Raw genomic sequence first — 19,473 nt, 5'->3', positions numbered from 1 at the left:
GGCAGGAACAGCCCAAATGATTGGCTTGGCAATTGCAGAGCCAGTTGTAGTTACCTTTCATTTTATTTTCATTCCACTTCTGTTTCTGATCCCTCTCCCTCCTCATAAGCAGCCTTGAAGGCCAGGTCAAAAGGTGCAGCAGGAGGGAGTATCATAAAACTGCAGAGCCTATAAAGCCTTCTGGGTGGGAAAAGAATATGTGAGTCACAGAAGGAGATAAGAAAATTGGTGCTAAAGCTCCGATAATTGTTTGAAGTGAAGAAGTACCAGTCTGCTTCTTCAATGGTCCAGAATTCTCTTTCCTAAAGCTCTGTTTATTAGACTATTGTTTCTTTAAAAACTTGGGTGATAAAGCTCAACAAAGTAACTAGTATTCAAGCCTTAGAAGCCTTCTTTTACCTGCCAGGGCTCTGCCAGTCAGGGTGTCTGACTCCTTTCCGCATACATCTGTGCAGAGGTTCATCCAAATCTCAGCCCATTAACCTAACATCTCTTTTAAGGACAGGCTTACTTATACTCTCACGACATATAACATAACAGGATTATTTGTATCACCAAAGATGATTCTTCCTTAGCTTCTGGTAAAGCACAGTCAACTGCTGAAGGTGAGCAGGGGAGCATGAAGATGAAGGAAGTGCTTAGGAGGACCTGTTACCTGTCCTTGTTTGCTCTTAAACAATTTGGAGGTATGAGGGCTATCCTAGATTTTAATAAACCCATTCAAGTTTACATTTAAGCTTTAGTAATTGTATTTGGAGAAGAAATCTCTCAGGGAACTGGATTAATTTATCTGTTGTTTGCCAAGCATAGGTAATATTCTTTTATTCATCACCATATTGCTTATCTTCCTCTCTGGCAGTTTAATCAGATTGGCATAATCTCCATTTCTTCTGTAGACAGTTTGTAGTCCAAAGTATACATATTTTGGGAGCAAATATTAGACAGGAACCTGCCTGCTGGTTAACTTATTTCTTGTCTCACAGGGCATTTTTTAAAATTCACCTTTGTTTTAGTAGAGAGACATTGAGAAGTTACAACGAACCAACAACAGTGGGAAGTTACAGCCAATACTAAGTCTCACAGGGTGCTTCTCCCTGTGAGAAGGATGAGGGGGGGAAATGTAAATGTTTTCAAGCAGATTGCCATGAGGCAATTGTCTTTGTCTATTGTCTTTCAAAATGCTATCAGGTTGGCATTCAGGCAGCACTGTGTAGCCTGGTCAAAGTTCTGCTGGTTTCCTCAAGCAGGACAATGTGAAACCTGCACAGAAAGTGCTCATATTAAGCAACCTTTTTGTCTTGAGACTCCCGTTTACAGCACCCCAGATCATGAGCTCATGTAAAGTAGTATAATCTGGAGCAGCACCTTTCTTGAGCAGCACCTTCTTGAGGCTCAAAACTAATAATAGCTTCTGATAACTGGACGTATCTGCTCTGCGTTTGCCATGTGAAACAGCTTGTTTTTCTGATGACTGAGTAGCTGATTATGCCAAATTCCAGTGTACAATGATCCACTGTGTACACCAGATCCAGCAGCATGGCTTTTCCATTTGAAAGCAAACAGGAGAAATATCCCACTATGGTCTGTTTACCTTTGACGGTTTTCTATTTCCTGACTGGTGTTTTCTCCATCATCTAGGTAGCCAAAGGCAACCTCCTTATGGGACATCCTGGGTTCCTGTGGCACTGGGCATTCTCACAGCTCTGGTCACTGCTGTTGCCCTGGCTCTTATTCTCCTTCGAAAAAGAAGAAAGGAAACTCGTTTTGGGTAAGAGAAGTTCTCCTTGTGCTGGTTAGAGATATCATTGCTTTCTCCTCCAGTGTGATTTCTGACTCAATTATTTTTCAAAAAGCATTGTGGCTTGATTACGTTTGGCACTTTCTTTGAATAACTGTTTTTCACAATTTCATGGGTGACCCTGTATTAGAGACTAGCAGGAAAGTGCTTTACCTTTTCTTCAAAATGAGAACACAAAAAATCTAGTAGAAAAAAATGCTATGTCAATATCTGGGCTTTATTAGAATATGAAAATATAAACTAGATCAAGGTGGTTGTATAAGTTCTCAGCACCGCTGCTTAAGAGATTCAAAGAGAAAAAACCCACAGGTGAATAATTTTCTGTGTTCCTGTGAGCTGGGCCCTTTCTCCCGTGCTGGTTTTCAGTCTAGCAGCTGCTTGTAACTTCCTGACTGCCTAGAACCCTCTGGATCCCTAGGAAAGTCTCGTTTCCATCACCTCTGACCCTTGGTTTTGTGTTGCTCCCTGCTGCAAGCACGTTTCCTATTCTTTTCAGAATCTCCCAGACCTCCCTCTCATAGCAGCATCTCTGTTTATGTGGTTCTTTGCAACCTGCCCCAACCTGTAGCTTCTCCCAGGCACTCATGACAAGTCATTCCCCTCTTTCAGAAGGCTCCAACCCCCTCTAGGTTTTTCAGCACCCATCATTCCTCCTCTCCAGCTACACCCTCTTTAACAAAACAGTCTGTAGTATTTATATGTCGAGGCATGAGAAATTGTCCATACTGTTCAGCACACCCTTTTAGAAATGAATGGCCCATGTAATCATGGCCCTGTGTGTCTTTTCTACCTTCTAGCCATGCCTTTGGCAGTGTGGTTGGCAGAGGGGATCCAGCAGTCCACTTCAGAGCTGCCAGGTCTTTCAACAGGGAAGGCCCAGAGCTCATTGAAGCAACACGTAAGTAAAACTACCTGAGTGATTCTGCCTGAGAAGCTGTGTTCACGTGTGTACCGTGCTCCCTCTTCATCTTCCCTGGAACTGATGTTTTTGGAATAAGGACATGAGCTAATGTACAGGTAGGCTTAGACACTGGGGGTGGTAGAGGTGAAAGGCCAGAACTGCTGTTGCCATACCAGTTACATAGCACTTGCTAATTACAGCTACAGTCACTGTGTGTATTAGTGCAAGGCATAAATTTGTCACTCCCCTGGCCCAGTTTCACACTACAGGGACTCCTTCAACTGTAGTGTTATGCAACAGTGAGATAAATATGGCTTAGCAATATTAGCAGTATGCTTTAAACTCAGTGTACTGAGTTGTGCTATAAGCACGAACCAATTGTTCAGTGTCGGGAGGCCAGGAATTAGTAACATCTCCAACAGGAGACTGAGTCCCACAAGTGGCCAGCATTAAGAGGATCCATTTCTGTCTCCTGGTTCAGCAAGGGCATGGCTCTCTGGAGCAGCACTGCATGGCTGGGTTTGGGTGGTGGTCCAGCTATCTTTGACTTTGCTCCCCTGGGTTTAGAGGCCTCTCCACTAAATCAAGTGACCATAAACTCTTGGACATTGTGCTAACCTCTTGGCCAGGTACTGTGGGACTTCTACTGTACTTAAAATAGTCTGAGAGCCAGTCATTGAAAACTGGTGCAGCTCTATCAACTTACATGAAGCTGTATGAACCATTGTCTGTCCCTTCTGATTAGATATTTTGTCTTCTCAGCATTATCTACAGTAATTCTGTATTCTTGTTGCTCTTGGTGTGTTTAAGGGTGGTGTTATCATACCCTCTCCCTTTCAATACTGTAGGTACATTTTCTTGTGATTGAAAGTTATTGGCCTCTTGTCTGTGGTGAGGCTAGAAGACATGGAAGGAACCTCTGTCTTTTTCAGGTTTCCCTGTTTACAGTATGGGAATTGGATTTGAGTTTAAGATTAGAAAAGGTGATTCTTGATGTTGTGAAAGAATATTTAAGTATCCTTTATTTGACTCTTTGTTGGTTTTTTGGGGTTTGTTTTTCAGTGGAGAGTGTAGGCATCAGTGATGAGCTGAAGACAAAACTCAAAGATGTTCTAATCCAGGAACAGCAGTTCACTTTGGGAAGAATGCTGGGCAAGGGTAAGAACAGAAAACTCGACAAGGCTTTACACTGAAAGTCCCACTTGTGCTATCTTTACTGTTGAACAGGGAAATGCAATTATGAGCAGCCTGTTTTCTCTCCTTCTGCTTGTGGATGGCAATTTAAATGGAACTTGCCCTTCTGCTGGGATAAAACATTTCGAAGGTTTAGCATAACTAAGAGGATATTTGCTAAGCCTTTCATATTACATGGCTCTACAGAGTCATGCACTGCAGTCTATGCTCAGGTTTCCAAAGTACTGTTGATTCACTGGTGTGCGAATTTCTTTCAAAGATTTAAATAAAGGAATATTCAATTAAACTTCTCTTTTTACTAACAAAGTGGTGCTATGGAATTCCTTCCACTTACGTAAGCAAGTGTTAAGTATTTAACTGAGACAATGCAGAGACAGATATGATCTACCTCAAACATTCCAGCTCCTCAAAAAAAAAGTTAATTCAGTTAATTCTCAACTTCTGAGGTGGCTTGACTCCAGATTTTAGTTTGGACTCTTCTAGAGGCACATTTGCAACAGGTATTGGATTTTGCTGACATTTATCTACAGTAGTTCAGGTAGGTCCTTAGGAGCTCTTCTGACTGTAGGTCTCCCACTGGATCTCCCACACAGGTGCTCCTAGCATTTCTCTGAGGATTTCAGGTCAGGAGGGATGGCCCCAGTAAAGGTGGGGATGCTTCTCACTTAACTTTAGCTAAAAGATTGCCCCAGAAACTCTGTGTGAAAAGTTGGTTTTGAATTTAATTTCCCAAATGGTAGGCCAGTGTGCTAACCATTGAATCATCCTTCCTACTTCTCAGGCTGAAGAGGATCTCTAGAATTAAGTGAAAACATATAATAATAAAGCCTGTAACTAAGAGTGGAGCATAAGTCAGAGGTCATAAGCAAAAGGAAGCTCAAGTGTTTGGCTTCATTTTTCTTTATAAGACTAATTCTATTGCAGTTTTCTTTGACCCTTTCCCACTGGGAACATTCTTCCCCTCCATCCTTCCCAGAACAAATGCATTTCATTCAGAGCAAGAGGATGACCTTCCTGCAGAAGAGATCTCAGAGGGCTTTAACAATGCTAAGTGATTAAACAGCTGTGTCAGCTTTTGTGAGTGTCAGCTCTTGGGCAGTTTCTGGGATCCTGGCTTCAACCTTTCTGAGCTGTCCCCATGACAGGTAAAAACTGGAAATGGGCTGCATTGCAGCCCCTGGTCATGGCCTTGGTGGGAGGATGGTAGCTGGCAGGATCTGTTTTGGTGTTGTCAGCCCCATTTCCCCAACCCTACACTCAGCACAGAGGTTATAAGATGGCATGATTATATTATCTTGGGCTCTGCTGACTCTGCAACTGAGCAACAGCTCCATAATACAGAAGCAGCACAAAATGCCTTTGCTCCTTCCCATTTTTCTCTTTTGTGGTCAGATCCACTGCTCATGTTTGAGTTCCTCATACCAATGCATTTGGGGTGAGTTAAGCAGTTACAAAAATAGGGAGAGGAAATCTAGAGCCAGATCTAATGCAAAGAGGCTGTTACACTGTTGTATAAAACCACTTCAGGCTAAGATAATTTGAAGAGGGTTTGGCCAGTTGCATTTCCTCTTATCTCCCTTAGAGAGCACAGCAGGGTAAACACTTCCTCCCATGAATTAGCATATCATGCACACACGAGTAGGCTTCTATGTTTTGTCTGGTCAGCTGTGATTTCATAGAAGCCATTCACTGAGTTTTGAGAGATAAGGCCTGATTGTGTCTTAAATGGTTGTCCTGGCACTGTTTCTCAGCTCTGGTGGGTGTCAGCCCTGAGAGCTTCTTCAGCCAACCCATCCACTCGCTAACAGCTAACAGCCTTCTCTCTGACCAGAGCCTCTCTCAGCCTCATCCCCCATATGGCTTCCCCAGAAATGTCTGCCTGGGATCCCAGCTCGTACTCTGACTCTGCATGGTCAGTCTGGTGGAGGATTGCTTTCTTTCCCTCTTGTTTTCCCTTGCCTTCTGGACTGCTAGCACGGTAGCCCCTGTCTACTGGTAGTACTGCCTCTTCTAGGCACACATATGCTGAAAGCTGCTGGCTGGAACTTGCAGAATGAAAAATTAAGCTGGTAGCTGCATTTCTTATGGTTATTCAGCTTTTTTTTGTCAGTGACCCCTGAAGTGAACCTGCTGTGAATCATACTTTCTTCACAAGAAGCTGTTTCCTCACTGCGTGCTCTGGTCATTTCACAGGGGAGTTTGGGTCAGTTCGAGAGGCACTACTGAAGTTAGATGATGGCTCTTTCCAGAAAGTGGCAGTGAAGATGCTGAAAGGTAAGTGGGAGCAGGGCTACCTGAAGTACTTAAAGCGATGAGAGCTTGGAAAGATTAAACGCTATCTGTTGTTTTCTCCAGCAAACATCCCCTGTCGCTCTTTACTCCTCTCTGAGCTTCCTACTCAGCCGCTTTACCCATGTTGTCTCCCATTCTTTTTGTGTCAGTCTTTTTGTAGTGGAAGCTCTTCAAGTAAGGATCTGTACCACCTTAGTTGCTTGTATAGCACCTAGCATGTGGTGAGTGCAGCCAAAACCAAGTCATAGCTACAGCGTCTGTGTATAGAGGATCTCATTCAGTTTCTTGATTCAGCACAGCACTACATCATGTGGCATAGACAGCTCAGACAGGTCTGCTTTGCCCTAGTAATTCAGCAGTGAAAGACTGTATTCCTCCAAGCATATACCTAGATAAACAGAAGAGCTGAATGCAGCGATAGTTAACTCATCTCCATCAAGCATATTTGAGCAAGTAGTCTAACTCCCTTCTGATTTGTCATTTGGTGAGTGTGCATAACAAGGACAGCACATTAATCAGGCAGAGGTCTGTAACAAGAAAAGCAATTAATAGGTAGATATAAGCCAAATCAAGCATGTGCAGGTATGCTTGTGTGTATATGGATAGATATATGTTAACCTATGTTATTTCACCCATGTTGCCTGTAAGGCAAAAATTGACTCTGATTGACTTAAAGCAGAGTCACACTTGCTTATCTCTGGAGCTGAGCCTGACTGCCACAGAATACCAGTTTGTACTAACATTAGTGTAAGTTCCATAATTTTCTCCGATTTCAACAATAAATCTAATCAGTTTGCAAGCCGTTTTGTGCAAGTCAGATTGTCTACCTTCAGGCATCTAATGGGAACTCTGTCACCCTCCAGAGGCACCTTCCTTTCTCTGTTGGCTGTAAAAAGGGAACCTGCTTTTGTCTTCTGAATCATGTTTGAATTACTTACCTAAAGCAGATAATGTGAGTGCTCGCTCACGGGTCTAAGTCTGATCTTGCAGCAGGACTGGAGGAGTCCTGCTAAATTCAGCAGCAGCAGTGGGGGAAGTAGTACACTGGGCTAGTTCTTGATTATGTTGATACACTTCCATAAATCTGGAGTAATAGCAGTGAGAAATAATTTATTGCAAATTTACACTGATGTGTGTCACTGCTGAATATGTTCCAAGTTCTCCAGTAGTGTGGTTATTTAAGAAATCTTAGCTCTAGTACCTTAGAAGACTCAATCATGCTGACAGACGTAAAAGTGTTGATCTTTCATGCCACCCTCATCAGAGTTGACTTGGGGTCCACTGTGCCAGCCAGGGGCTCCAGGGGCTCTTTAATTTTATGTGACATTTCCTCTCTCCAACATTGTAGTTTAGGTCCTTTTAGCTAATTAAGTCTTACATCTGTAACACACACACACACACACACATACACACACACACACGCACGTTTTCCATGACTTCCAAGACAAGTTGTTCCTAAGAAGAGAGCTGCTAATCAGGAGGTCTTTACTCTGCCAAGAATCAATTTACCAGATGTCCCTGATGTGTGCTTACTGCCGCCCAGCCCCAGAGAAAGCGTCAGGCTCTGCTTTGCTGTAAACTGGCTCATCTAGCTCTAGGTCTGAGAGGATGTGCTGTGCCACAAAGAACAAGCTTCTGATGATCGTTATCTGTAAAGTCCCTTGGAGCCACCCACAAAGGAGGAAAACTTACAGTCACTTTTTTCCCAGCGGACATCTTCACCTCGACTGATATTGAGGAGTTCCTTCGAGAAGCTGCATGTATGAAGGAGTTTGACCACCCACATGTCACTAAACTGATTGGTAAGCCAGCACTGCTTCTTGTGGTGCCACAGAGCACCTCCCGGTCATGCACAGTCCCACACAGCCTCGCGTCCTCACCCCCACTGCTGTCCAACAGCACTACCAGTGCAGTCACCTCTGTGCTGCCTGGAGTCCTTGCATGTATCAGCATTGCTCTTTCCTAGGCCTAGAGGGAGCTGGAATGTGTGTAAGTGCTCACAACGCTTGCCCTCACACACTGGCAATGAGCATCTCTTATTTAAGCCACTTCTTTAGTTCTTGCAAATACTACAGAGAGAGTCTGTCTGGCTGAGAAATGTCTGAACTGCTGTGGAATGTGGACAGGTGGGTTGGTAGGCAAATAGAGAGGTGGGAGATTGTGCCTTTCTGAAATACTGAGTAAGAAGCAAAACATTCATGGGTGGGCACTATGGAACATGGGCGGTTTTCAGAATGTGGAGATTGCACTGCAAACCTGGGAGTTTGAGGCTGTCTGGTCTGGAGTGATCCTAGAAACATTTATAGCCAGTCTTGCAAGGAAAGCTGAGAGCCACTGGGCACTTAGTCCTGCTGCTGAAATAAACAGGGTTAGAGATATCTTAACACCTTCTGGCATGACACCATACAAAGGAGCTTGGAGCATGGAACTGACCCACTGAAACTGCACATTTCCTCCAAATTTGTAAGAGAAAGGCACAGCAGGCAGTAACATTCCTCTTGGGACTGACCTGTTTTCTAAAACCCCTTTGTGTGTGTCCTCCTTAGGAGTCAGTCTGCGGAGCCGTCCCAAGGGCCGTCTCCCAATTCCCATGGTGATCCTGCCCTTCATGAAGCATGGAGATCTTCATGCTTTTCTGCTGATGTCACGGATTGGGGAGAACCCTTTTGTAAGTCTGTTTTACTGTGGAATTACTTCTGGAAGGATATGGACTTTCAGAGAATGTACTTGGATCAGTTCAGGGTTGGTCTCCCAAAGGCATTGGCAGATGACCAGATTTTGATACCAGAGGAAGTTGTGGGATGTAATGTTGAAGTATTTAATTCCATGCATGTTGAGGACCAACTCCTTCATTCCATCCCCTCCCTATATCCCCCATCCCTGCTCAGTGATCTAGCAGCAAATCTTGCAGTGTTTCCATATATGCTTGAAAGTTTCCAGGAACAGAACTTAATCTGTTATTTCTTTCAGAACTTGCCTGTTCAGACGCTCCTCAAGTTCATGATTGACATTGCCAGCGGGATGGAGTACTTGAGCTCAAAAAATTTCATACACAGGGACCTTGCAGCTCGGAACTGTATGTAAGTGACACATGAGTTTTCAGAGTAAAGAAGGACCAGAGTGGGTGAGAGAGGGGTGAGAAGCCTTTGGCGTGACAGAAGAGGGGAGGGATTGTGTTTGAGGGTGCTGGTCTTTGCATTTAAGTGAGGCACAGGGGAGCCAAGGCTGTGTGGGTGGGGGGGGTGTGGTGGTGGTGCTGGGAGCAGGGAGCAACTCCTAATGTCCCACTGAGCTTCCAAATTGACCCTCTTTATAAGGAACTTTTCCGTCGTTGGTCTGCACGTATATTTTCATAGGGTTGATTACTATGTATGTTTGTAATTAGTCACTCTAATGGCTGTGTGTCAGCGTGGGCTATTTGTTCTGTAATATAATGTAACCAACAGGAGAGAATGGATTTGGCGGTGTTAGGAGAAAGGAACTTCCATTATAGCCTGAAATCTGTATTTCTTGTATCTATTTTGAGAACTTGATTATCACAATATAAGAAATGTAGAATTTCCCTGAAAGCTTGTGAAGAATGACTTATGTGGAGAATGCCTTTAGGAATAATTGCATGGTGAACACACTGCATGATCCCACATCGCTGTTCTTGTCCCTAAACTGCTTTGCCTGCTTTGAAGGGAAAAAAGGTCCTTTTTTGTCCTCTCTGCTTCTTCCCTGAGAATGGAGCAAGGAACGACCCGTTCTGGCAGACAGAACCCTGCCTCAGAACAAAACCACGACAACTGGTAAAATCTGCAATGAGGCACAGATTTCCAAAGGCATTTGAATGTCCAGATGTACAGACAGGAGCCTGGTAGTCATAATGAAAAATGATGGGTTAGCCTGCTTTGACATTTATGACAAACGCATACTGATTTCCTATTAAGCATTTTTAAGAGTACAGACTTTCTTCAGAGGAAGCTGAATGTCTATTTCGTCATGTCTTCTGGGAAAAGCAGGGAGTCCTTTATGAGACCTGGGAGCATGAAGTCTTCGTGGGCTTTACTGGCCCTACCAACATGGCTTGGTTTAAGTGGGTGACAGAGCAATTGAGATAATTAACCAGGCCTGGAGAGAAGATCATGCGGATCTAGTTTGACCAGTCGTAATAGGCAGTCTAGGCAAGTAGCTGTGTTTTCTGATTGCCCGTACAGGGCATAGGCCTTAGTGGTAGCATTGAACACCACAGATGTCCTCTGTTAATCTGGGAAGCTACAGAAAGCATCTGAGTTCACTTTGGCGGACAGAGTAGACCAACTGAACACAGCCATTTCTTTACTTCCCTAGTCCTAATTATCTCCCCATTAGTCTCAAGGAGCTGATTTGAGACCACTAAACTCTTTCACATTGGTCACTGGGTAGAAGAAGTCATTATCCTTCTGGGCAATACTTGGTGAACTATGTACCTCAGTTCCCTGGCCAGATAGGGACATACCTCTTTTTTTGCCTAAGGTAGCCAGTAAATGCTTTTCTCAGTTATTAAAATTTTCACTTAGGTTGGATGAGAACATGAACGTGAGTGTTGCAGACTTCGGGCTTTCTAAGAAAATCTACAGTGGAGACTACTACCGTCAGGGCTGTGCTTCCAAGCTGCCAGTGAAGTGGCTCGCTCTGGAAAGTCTGGCGGATAATCTGTACACAACACACAGTGATGTGGTGAGTTTTGCTCTGGTGCATTTGGGGACCACCTGTATTCCTGCTGAAGTGCAGGAATCCTTCTGTGTGTGCTGTGGGTGGGAAAAGGCCCTGGTGATGGGAGAGGAAGTTTGCCTTGTGTTTGAGGGGCAGTGCCACCTCTATCTTGGATGCTTTCAGAACTCAAGACTGGAGATGTGTACAAGTAGTTCATGGCGGAAGACATGAACCCTTTTACTCTTGTCCTTTGGTCTTTCTTCACTGCCTGTCTCCATCCCCTCCTTCAGCTTTCCCCTTCTCCTCCTTTTCCTCTCACTTTATTCAGTCTCTTCTTTCTTACTCTTCTTCCTTTCTCTTCTGAATGACAATCTGAAGGTGAGGTTTGAAGTGCACACAAGCCACACATTCACGTACAAGTCCAGCAATAGTATTCCATCCTACAGGAGACATTGATGAAACTTTGTAGACTGAATATCAGTGCTTAGACACTCCTCCTCATGACTTCGCTCTTGGAGAGTGAGGCTAAACCCATTCATCTGAAACTTTTGCTTCCTTTTCCTTTGTTTGTTTTTTCCTTTGGATACCTTGTCCTCTCTTCCTTACTGCCTTCTGATCTGGTTTCACACTATTTTTGTCCTTCAGGCCTGTGGAATGCCTTCCCAGGTATCCATGTCGCAGTGTCCCTGAAGATGCCATCTAATGTCCCAAGAGTGCCATCTAATTCAGCTGCTGTGTTGCCCAGTGATTTGCTGCAACCAGTGTATACAGTGGTTAGTGATTGGTGATCACTAGTTCAGCCACTTTACAATAGACACTGGGCAAGGTTTTGCTTATGAAAATCATAATTTTTTGCACCTAGCAAACCTTGCAGTTTAGATTTAAATGTGAAAGTGTGACTGTTGCAGTGCAGAGCACAAATGAATGTGAGCCATGAGTGGTTTGTTCCTTGCCCTGCTATTGGCTAAACTCTGCTTTCATTTGTGCCTGTACATTTCCAGTAATGCAGAATATTGCCTTATGAATTAAGCAACTGATTTGTAAGCCCCAAACCAAAACCTGGGAACCACAAAACTGATACTGCATGCCTTAAAGAACCATGAGTAGGAGATGCTTGGCAGAGGTCTGCAGGTGGAAGACAGCATTAGCTCCCAAATCTTCCCCTGCTCCACTGCAGGATGGGCCTGCCTCCAGCTGTCTCCCAAGATAATGTGTCAGCGTCAGCCAGGTAATTTCTTTGTTTTCTAGCTAGAGTCCTTTCACCACAGCTACTCACACGACATTACCCCAGGTTTGGAGGGTTGGTACAGTCCAACCATGCTGAAACCCCAGCCCAGCAAGCAGGGAACTGTCTGCTCACTTGTTCTATGTTCTCTTCCCTTTCAGTGGGCATTTGGAGTGACCATGTGGGAGATTGTGACCCGAGGGCAAACTCCTTATGCTGGCATTGAGAATGCAGAAATCTACAACTACCTCATCAGTGGGAACAGGCTGAAGCAGCCACCGGAGTGCCTGGAAGATGTGTGAGTACTTCCTTGCCCTGCTGACATGTGATTCCTTGAGAAATTTGGCTCACTAGAAGGAAACAGGGGCAGCTGGCTGTGGGATGCTGATCTGAATCTATCCACTTTCCAAAACACAGAGGCATTCTCTAAAAAGTCTCTATGTTAGCTACCAGACACTCTTCTGCTGGCACAGCTCCCTGGAACCTGTGGTAGCTACCTGAGCGGCTAACTTGGCTCAAGGGTTCCAGCAGCGTCAAACTTAGCAGCACTTGGCTTTGTGGAAACTATAATTGTGTTTCCAGAAACTCCTTGCTTCCTACCTTTCAGGCCAGCATCTGAGAAAAGATGTGAGTGTCATGGCATAGCCTAAAGGCTGAATAGAGAAGCAGTTAACACTATGAGGAAACTGGATTGCAGAGGCAATGGCCTGCATGTGTCTTTCAAAGCTGGGCCCAGTTTTCAAAACTGGATCTACTGCTCTCACAGAAATAGAAGGATGAAAGAGAAAAGGGCAGATCGCAGGATCTGAGGTTCTGTAGATCAGTGTCCCCACCTTAAGTTACAGGTGGAAACAAAACTGGGACAATTTTGCAGATACTGGTTTCAGGCATTTTCAGACTTGCAGGAAGGACTCAGGTAGCCACATGTTGCAACCTGTGCTCCTGCCTTAGTCCTGTGACCAACAGGCCATTCGTGGCCAGCAGGTTACATGAAATGTTTGCTCCATGGGTGGTGGCTGGAGTTTCCTGGAGTCCACACATGGCGCTGAGGTTCCCCAGGGAGTGCCACAATAATTCCTCCCAGGGTAAAAGCTTGCCTAATCTGGACAAGGTGAAATCAGTCCTCTGAGTGCCCAACCAAGTCTCTGTTTTGTTGTGCCCAAAGCAAGGCATAACTATGAACACTGACTTTAGTGGCCTTTTCAAGCCATTTCTTGTGTGTAAAATGAACAAGATGAAGTCCTCTTTCCTCCCTCTTCCCTCCTGCTCTCATAGTGGATTATTTCCTGTGGTTTCCTTTCTCCAGGCTTGTTTTCCACATAGGGAATAATCTGTACTCTTGTTGTTAAAGCTGTACACTTCTATCTTCTCAGCAGTTCATTTTAGCTGTTCCTGAGTTTAAATGAAAACATCGTTATACTACTGCTTAAATTCATTATATGTCTGCATCTTGACTGCTGCAAGCAGCTTTGGTTCCAAGTTGTAGAGCTTATGGCCACAGGAGGTTATAGATGCCTGAAGTAGAGAAGAGATTCAAAAAGCTGCTGTGCATTGAAGAAAAATCCATCAAAAACTACTAAAAAGCTACAACCTCCATTTCAAGAGGCCCCTGAGCTTCAGGTTATTGAGACCTGAGAGAATATACCAGAAGGACCTCACTGCATGCTCATCCTCAGCTTACATGCTTTCCCCAAGCATCTGCTACTGGCCACAGTGAGAGGCAGGCTGCTGGGGCAAATGGACTTTTGGGCTGGTTCAGTACAGCCAGTAGTTTTCTACCTTTCTTTCAAATTAATTTCTGCTCTTTGCCAGCAAGAGTAAAAGAAATTATTTAATTCAGTGCCACAGAATAGGAAGTTTTTGCTGTATCTGGAGCAGTTAGAGTTATTTCTAGTGTTTGTGAGGGATATAAATCAGGATTAAGACAACTGAACCACAGAAGCTTTCTCTAAAACTAGCATGAGATGAAAAACAGTCTTGTAAAGCTGGTAGCAAGCAAGGGACACAAAAAGTAAAATAAAAGCTGTCGTGAAATGCTCTATTTCCTGGTAAAGGCCATATCAGATTTTTTCCATTTACGAGTTTAACTGAGGTTCGTTTGTCTGTGATGTTTTTCAGTGCCAGTACTGTGCTTTGTTCCTGTTCCCTGCAGAACTGGCAACAATAACACCATAGGAATGCAGCTGCCAGTCTTGCGGGTGATGCACAAAGAGGAGGAGGGGGACAATGGCTGTGACCCAGAGGGCTGGGGCGGGTGGCCTGGCCGGCGGGAGCCCAGCCAGCATGGGCTGCAGGGGCGCAGAGCTCCTCTTCCCTTGCCTGCTCACAGGCCATCAAAGACAGCAATGTTCCCTCTCAGTGGCCTTCAGGCAACCAAAGCTGAGTCAGTTTGACCACAGGAGAAATGCTGCAGGACAGGGCCTGAGGCTGGTCATGGCACTGAATGTGGATTTCGCATAGGGGTGGTGCCTTTGTAGCAGAAAGGCTGCTTCAGCATCAGTCTTCCAGCAGTGAGGGTGTTGTCCTTCCTCCACAGCACTTCAAAACAAACCCGCTGTCCCTTTTTCCATGGTGCTGGCACCCTGTCAGGCAGGGACAGCAGCGCACCTCTATTATGCCGGGAGCGCCGAGTTAACATGCTGCAAAAAAATAATATTCTGGAAATATTATAACTTGCAAGTCTCATAGTTGGATCTCTATTTTTCTTCCTGTGTTTTATCTGCTCTTGAACTAGAATTTGGAGGAATGTTTTCAGCCACAGCAGGGGTTGTCAGATGCTTTTTATGAGTAAATTCAAAAGCCATTACAAAGTGGTGTCACACTTACTTACTATTATAGCTCTCCAGAGACAGTGGAACGAGGCTTTTGCCATGAACTACAGCATCCTTTGACAGGGCTTTTGGGTTTTTTGGTACTGCCTGGATAATTATTTTGACCAAAATGAGAATGCTTTTGAAAATGGGAAGGAATAAGGAGTTAGATCTGTAATGGCTGCGCACATGCTGTCACCTGTGCAAGGCCAGAGGCAATAGGTTTTGGGGAAAGTGTCTGTGCTTTTTAAGCTGCACGGCACAGAGCCCCTGTTTGGAGGTGCAGGGGGTGGCTGCTCTGCTTCTCAGTGCTCTTGTCCCTCTCTGTTTTACAGCTATGATCTCATGTGCAGATGTTGGCATCCTGAGCCCAAGCTACGCCCCAGCTTTGGACTGCTCCGGTCCCAGCTGGAAATGATTCGGGGGAGGATGTCCACACTCTCTTCCAGTCAAGATCCTCTCTATGTCAACATTGGGAAGGACAAAGAGGTGTCTGCAAGTGACCCTGCTCTGCACGCCTCCTTTGGAAACATGGACAGTGAAGAGACTCTTGCTGGGGCAGCTGCTGCTGTCACAAGTGACTATCGCTACATCATGAGCCCCTTGTGCCTTGGAGATGATGCCGAGGGTGAAAGGCATCCAGATGGGCAGGAAGGGGAGGACAAAAGCCTTCTGTATGAGCTGGAGACAGAAGGAGAGAAAAGTTGTTAGCCTGTACATCGCAGTGACACTCTGCTTCCCTGGGACAGGATGTGTGCAGCCACGGTGCTGTGTTGCCTGGGGCTCTGAGGTGGGGTCTGGAATGGTTTTGAGCAGCACAGGCCAGAGCTCTTGGGCAGCTTTTGTAGCTTTCACCACCTGTGTGGGCTGCAGTGGCAGATGGCTTGGAAGGACCACAGCCCCAACAACTCATTGGATTTGGGAGAGTGGGGCAGTAGGGTTACAGGTTGATGGCACCCTGCTAAAAGGAGTTCAAAGCTAAGGTGGGAAGTCAGAGTCTGTGCTCTGCTCCTTCTCGCTGACTGCTGGAGCAGAGCTGAATGCACCTTCTGTTCAGTCAGTGCTCGCTCTTGTGTAGATGTTGTCTTCGATCCTGGCTGCATGACTTCAGGACTGGTACCTCTGAAAACACTAGTGGGTATTTACACTGTCATTCAGGACAAGAGGGCAAAATTCCCCTTGTGTTCACTCAGCAGTACTGCCTAGACTTGTTGCCTACCTCAGTGGTTCTCAAACTGATCTGCAGATCGGCTTCTACCCAGCACTGAATTAAAGCATCTGGTTTATTTCATGCAGTGGCATTTGCTGCTTCCTCAGTCTGGGGCTCTTTTAAGAGTTTCAGATGTTTTGATGAGCAATGAAAATTAGAAAAAAAAAAAAAAAAAAAAAAAGAAAATCCAGCATTTCTCTCCGCTCCACATACCTCTTCTTTGTCTTTCTTGTTCTTCTGTTTGATGCCAATTCAGGCCTGACCAGACTTGCATCTGGCATTAAAATGTGAAGGGAAGGACAGCAGCTGGCATGTGTGAGGACAGAATGCAATTTCAAAAGGATGGAAAGGAAACAGTGTAAAGAGGACTTAACAGCAGTATGGGGAAGCAGTGCTAATTATTGTTAAGTGCTGCCCTCCAGGAGAGGAAGGAGACAGCTCAGATACAGAATGGCAGACTTGCTTCAGTTTCAGTGGGAGCAGGATTCAGCATTTGCTTTAAAATAGGATTTCTTTAATCTTTCTCTTTAACAGTCCTATGATTTTTTTCAAACAACCAAGTGCTGTAGCTGCTGTAGTGAAGGTGTGAAATCAGTTTTGGGAGGGTGTATGCATTGGGGGGGAAAGGATCAACTAGGAGATCTCTTTCTGAAGGGAGAGCCCTCATGATGAAAAAGCTTGAGAACCACTGGCATTCCTGTTCAGGAGGTCTTCTGGCATGCTGTAAAAGCCACATCAGAACATAGACTAATATCACTGCAGCCTTCCAGACAGGGCAAAATTAATGGTTTTGCTCTTCAGGTTTTGTTTTGTTTTCTAATCAGCATGTCTGACTTCTATAACTGCAAGCGCTTGTGTGGTTTTTAATAATTTGATATTTTACTGTAAATCAGCGTTTGTTTTGTGCAGCAGTTCCCAGCAAGGAAGTGCAGTTACATCTTACTCTACTTATCCTAAATATTTGCTAGATCTTGATTTCTATTATTTCCAGTGCACTCAAAACTTAGCAGTATCACAGGAGTTGGGATTCCATATTGCTCTCCTTCAGAAACCAATACCACAAATGTTGTCATCATTTGCTGAGTTGGCAAAGGTGGGACCAATAAGTGAAATGAGATTGCACACTTGGTATCAGAACATTCCACCCTTCAATGCCCAGTATTTGCTTATTGTAAGGTACAGAATTTGGGTTCAGCCCTTAGTGAGAACACTTCCTAAGGAAGGGGAATTTCAGCCTGGGGCCTGGGCATGGATCCTTTCTGTAAAATTTCCTACTGAACAGGGATGTCCTGCAGATGTCTCCAGAAGTTCAGTACAGTTTCTCAGTTGCAGATAGAAACTGCACCATCTTCTACCCCAGGCAGTACAGGGTTTCTTCTTCATTTAGCTGGAAATGCTGTAAATGCAGGTGAGAAGATAACACCTAAACAAAGGGTTACAAAAACCTGTGTGCTGCATGCTTGCAGTGAGGGCAGAAAGCTATGCTCCCTGCAGCTGCCTGGGAAGTGCAGGTGTACATATGGACTCTAACTTTGGGAAGCATGTCTTTAGTTTTTATGCATTTTTTTAAATAATAAAACATGTACTGTGTCTGAGTCCCAGCCTCTTATCGGTGGCAGTCTGTGACGATGCTCCCTCGCTAGGTAGGGTTATAGCAAACCTGGGGCTGACAGATTTGGGTCAGTGGTTCCACAAAGAGACAGGCTCTGTGACCATCGCTGTGTAGGAGCCTGGGAGCCCTACCTGGGATTGCAAAACCTCTGCACCCATTCAGCTACTGGCAGTGCTCTCTGTGGAAGAGAGGTTTGGAGGCAGTGGGTAAAATTCAGCTGCTGAGTCAAATGTTCCAAGCACAACATAAAAGAGCCCCTGGATTTCCAGCTCACAGAGAAAAAAAGGTGTATTTACGTACCTCAGGCTTTTATTCTTCAGCAGCAAACAGCACGTTGCACACCCTCTGCCTGCCAGCTCACACAGAGAACGGAGAGTGATGGTACAAGCACTCACCGCCCACCTGCAATGCAGGAAAAATGACTTCTGAAGCACCAAGTGGCTGATTTAGTTAATATTTTAAGGTTCCATTGCTCAGTGATGTCCATCAGTTCTGGTTCAAATGTGATTTAGTCCTTTTGCATGCAAGCCTGGTCAGACCAGGTGCAAATGAGGCTGTTGCGGGGGGGAGAAGGGACACCAGAAGAAGAGCTGGTAAGAAACGAGAGAGGGAAGAAGATTTTGAAAGGGAGACAGATGGGATGAGCTGTGAAGACAGCAAAAGAGGGAATCAGAAAGCAGAGATGGGGAATTTTTTTATATGAAATCGCAAAAGAGAGAAGACATTGTCCCCCAGCTGGAACCAGGCAGAGGTGTGTGATGGGGGCTGGCTTTGTGTTTTGGTAAAGGATGAGATGCTCTGGTCCAGCCCAGGTGCCCTGCAGTTTGTTGCTCTTACACCATGAAGAAGCTGTAGGCAGCTGGCCTAACGCCAGGGAAGCTTTAGCCTAACCCTTCTGATTTAGGCACCAGTCTGGCACACTGGTTTCCTAACTAATACAAACATTTCCCCTACAGCCACCCTTTTTTTCCACCGCCCTGGTACAATGGCGCAGTCCTCTCATCCTCTCAAGCAGCAACGCCCTTGCCCCATCTGTGTGGTGGGACAGGCGAGGGGCACAACCTGTCCCCACTGAGGCAACCTCTGTCATGCACCAGTAAGCCAGACCACACTCCTCCTCCATCCACATCTCCCTGCGGATGCAACAAGGTCTCCTCCGTTCTAACACTGCCTCAATCCACTCGGGGCAGTTACCAGCTCGGTCCTGAGGCAGCGTGACCCCACGGTGCCTGACATGGGCAGGAGCTCGCAGCACCGTCTGTGCCATGTAGGGGTGGGTAACAAACAAGAGATGCCCCAGTCAGCTCCAGTGCCAGAGCTGACCGAGGGGACCCAGAGCAGGGGCTGCACTGGCAGCTCAGTCCTCAGATGCAGGGGTGTTCCAGCCTGATTCAATACCTGTGTGGTGTGTGGAGCATTCCATAGGTGAGAAGCATCCCACGGGTGATTGCAGGCCCTGGGTGAGGTTTGCCCCTAGCTAAGGTACTTAGAAGAGCTTTCCCTTGTTGGAGTCTCCAATGCCCAATATGAAGTCCTGGAATTTCCATCTGCAGCAAAGGTACAGATGTGACACTGACAGAGTCTGCCACACACAGCCTGTTCTCAGAAAACTTGTAGCAACTTCATTATCCTTCAGACCTTGAAGCAGTGGCTTCAAAAGCTATTAGGGACAACACATGCAGCTGATCAGAAAACCTTGTTACCATGGGAAACCAAGCTAAAAATCAATTACTTAGTCCAAGAACAGTAAAGAC

At 45.3% G+C, this 19,473-nt stretch overlaps 1 protein-coding gene across 4 annotated transcripts in view; it reads left to right on the top strand.

Moving 5' to 3' along the window:
• TYRO3 (TYRO3 protein tyrosine kinase) overlaps window positions 1-17,702 on the top strand; it is a 42,764-nt gene extending 25,062 nt beyond the window's left edge. For all 4 annotated transcript variants that reach the window (XM_065064580.1, XM_065064581.1, XM_065064583.1 and 1 more), the window contains 10 exons: window positions 1,639-1,768; window positions 2,596-2,696; window positions 3,762-3,857; window positions 6,087-6,167; window positions 7,895-7,987; window positions 8,732-8,853; window positions 9,156-9,265; window positions 10,727-10,886; window positions 12,249-12,385; window positions 15,233-17,702. In XM_065064580.1, the coding sequence (XP_064920652.1) occupies window positions 1,639-1,768; window positions 2,596-2,696; window positions 3,762-3,857; window positions 6,087-6,167; window positions 7,895-7,987; window positions 8,732-8,853; window positions 9,156-9,265; window positions 10,727-10,886; window positions 12,249-12,385; window positions 15,233-15,608 (1,406 nt within the window). In that variant the 3' untranslated portion in view covers window positions 15,609-17,702. The remainder of the gene's footprint in view (window positions 1-1,638; window positions 1,769-2,595; window positions 2,697-3,761; window positions 3,858-6,086; window positions 6,168-7,894; window positions 7,988-8,731; window positions 8,854-9,155; window positions 9,266-10,726; window positions 10,887-12,248; window positions 12,386-15,232) is intronic.
• Window positions 17,703-19,473: the final 1,771 nt, after the last annotated feature.

The sequence above is a fragment of the Columba livia genome, chromosome 5 (genome assembly GCF_036013475.1).
Source record: "Columba livia isolate bColLiv1 breed racing homer chromosome 5, bColLiv1.pat.W.v2, whole genome shotgun sequence".
NCBI lineage: Eukaryota > Metazoa > Chordata > Aves > Columbiformes > Columbidae > Columba > Columba livia.
Note: the sequence above shows the minus strand (reverse complement) of the source record. Positions and strands in the feature narration are given on the sequence as shown.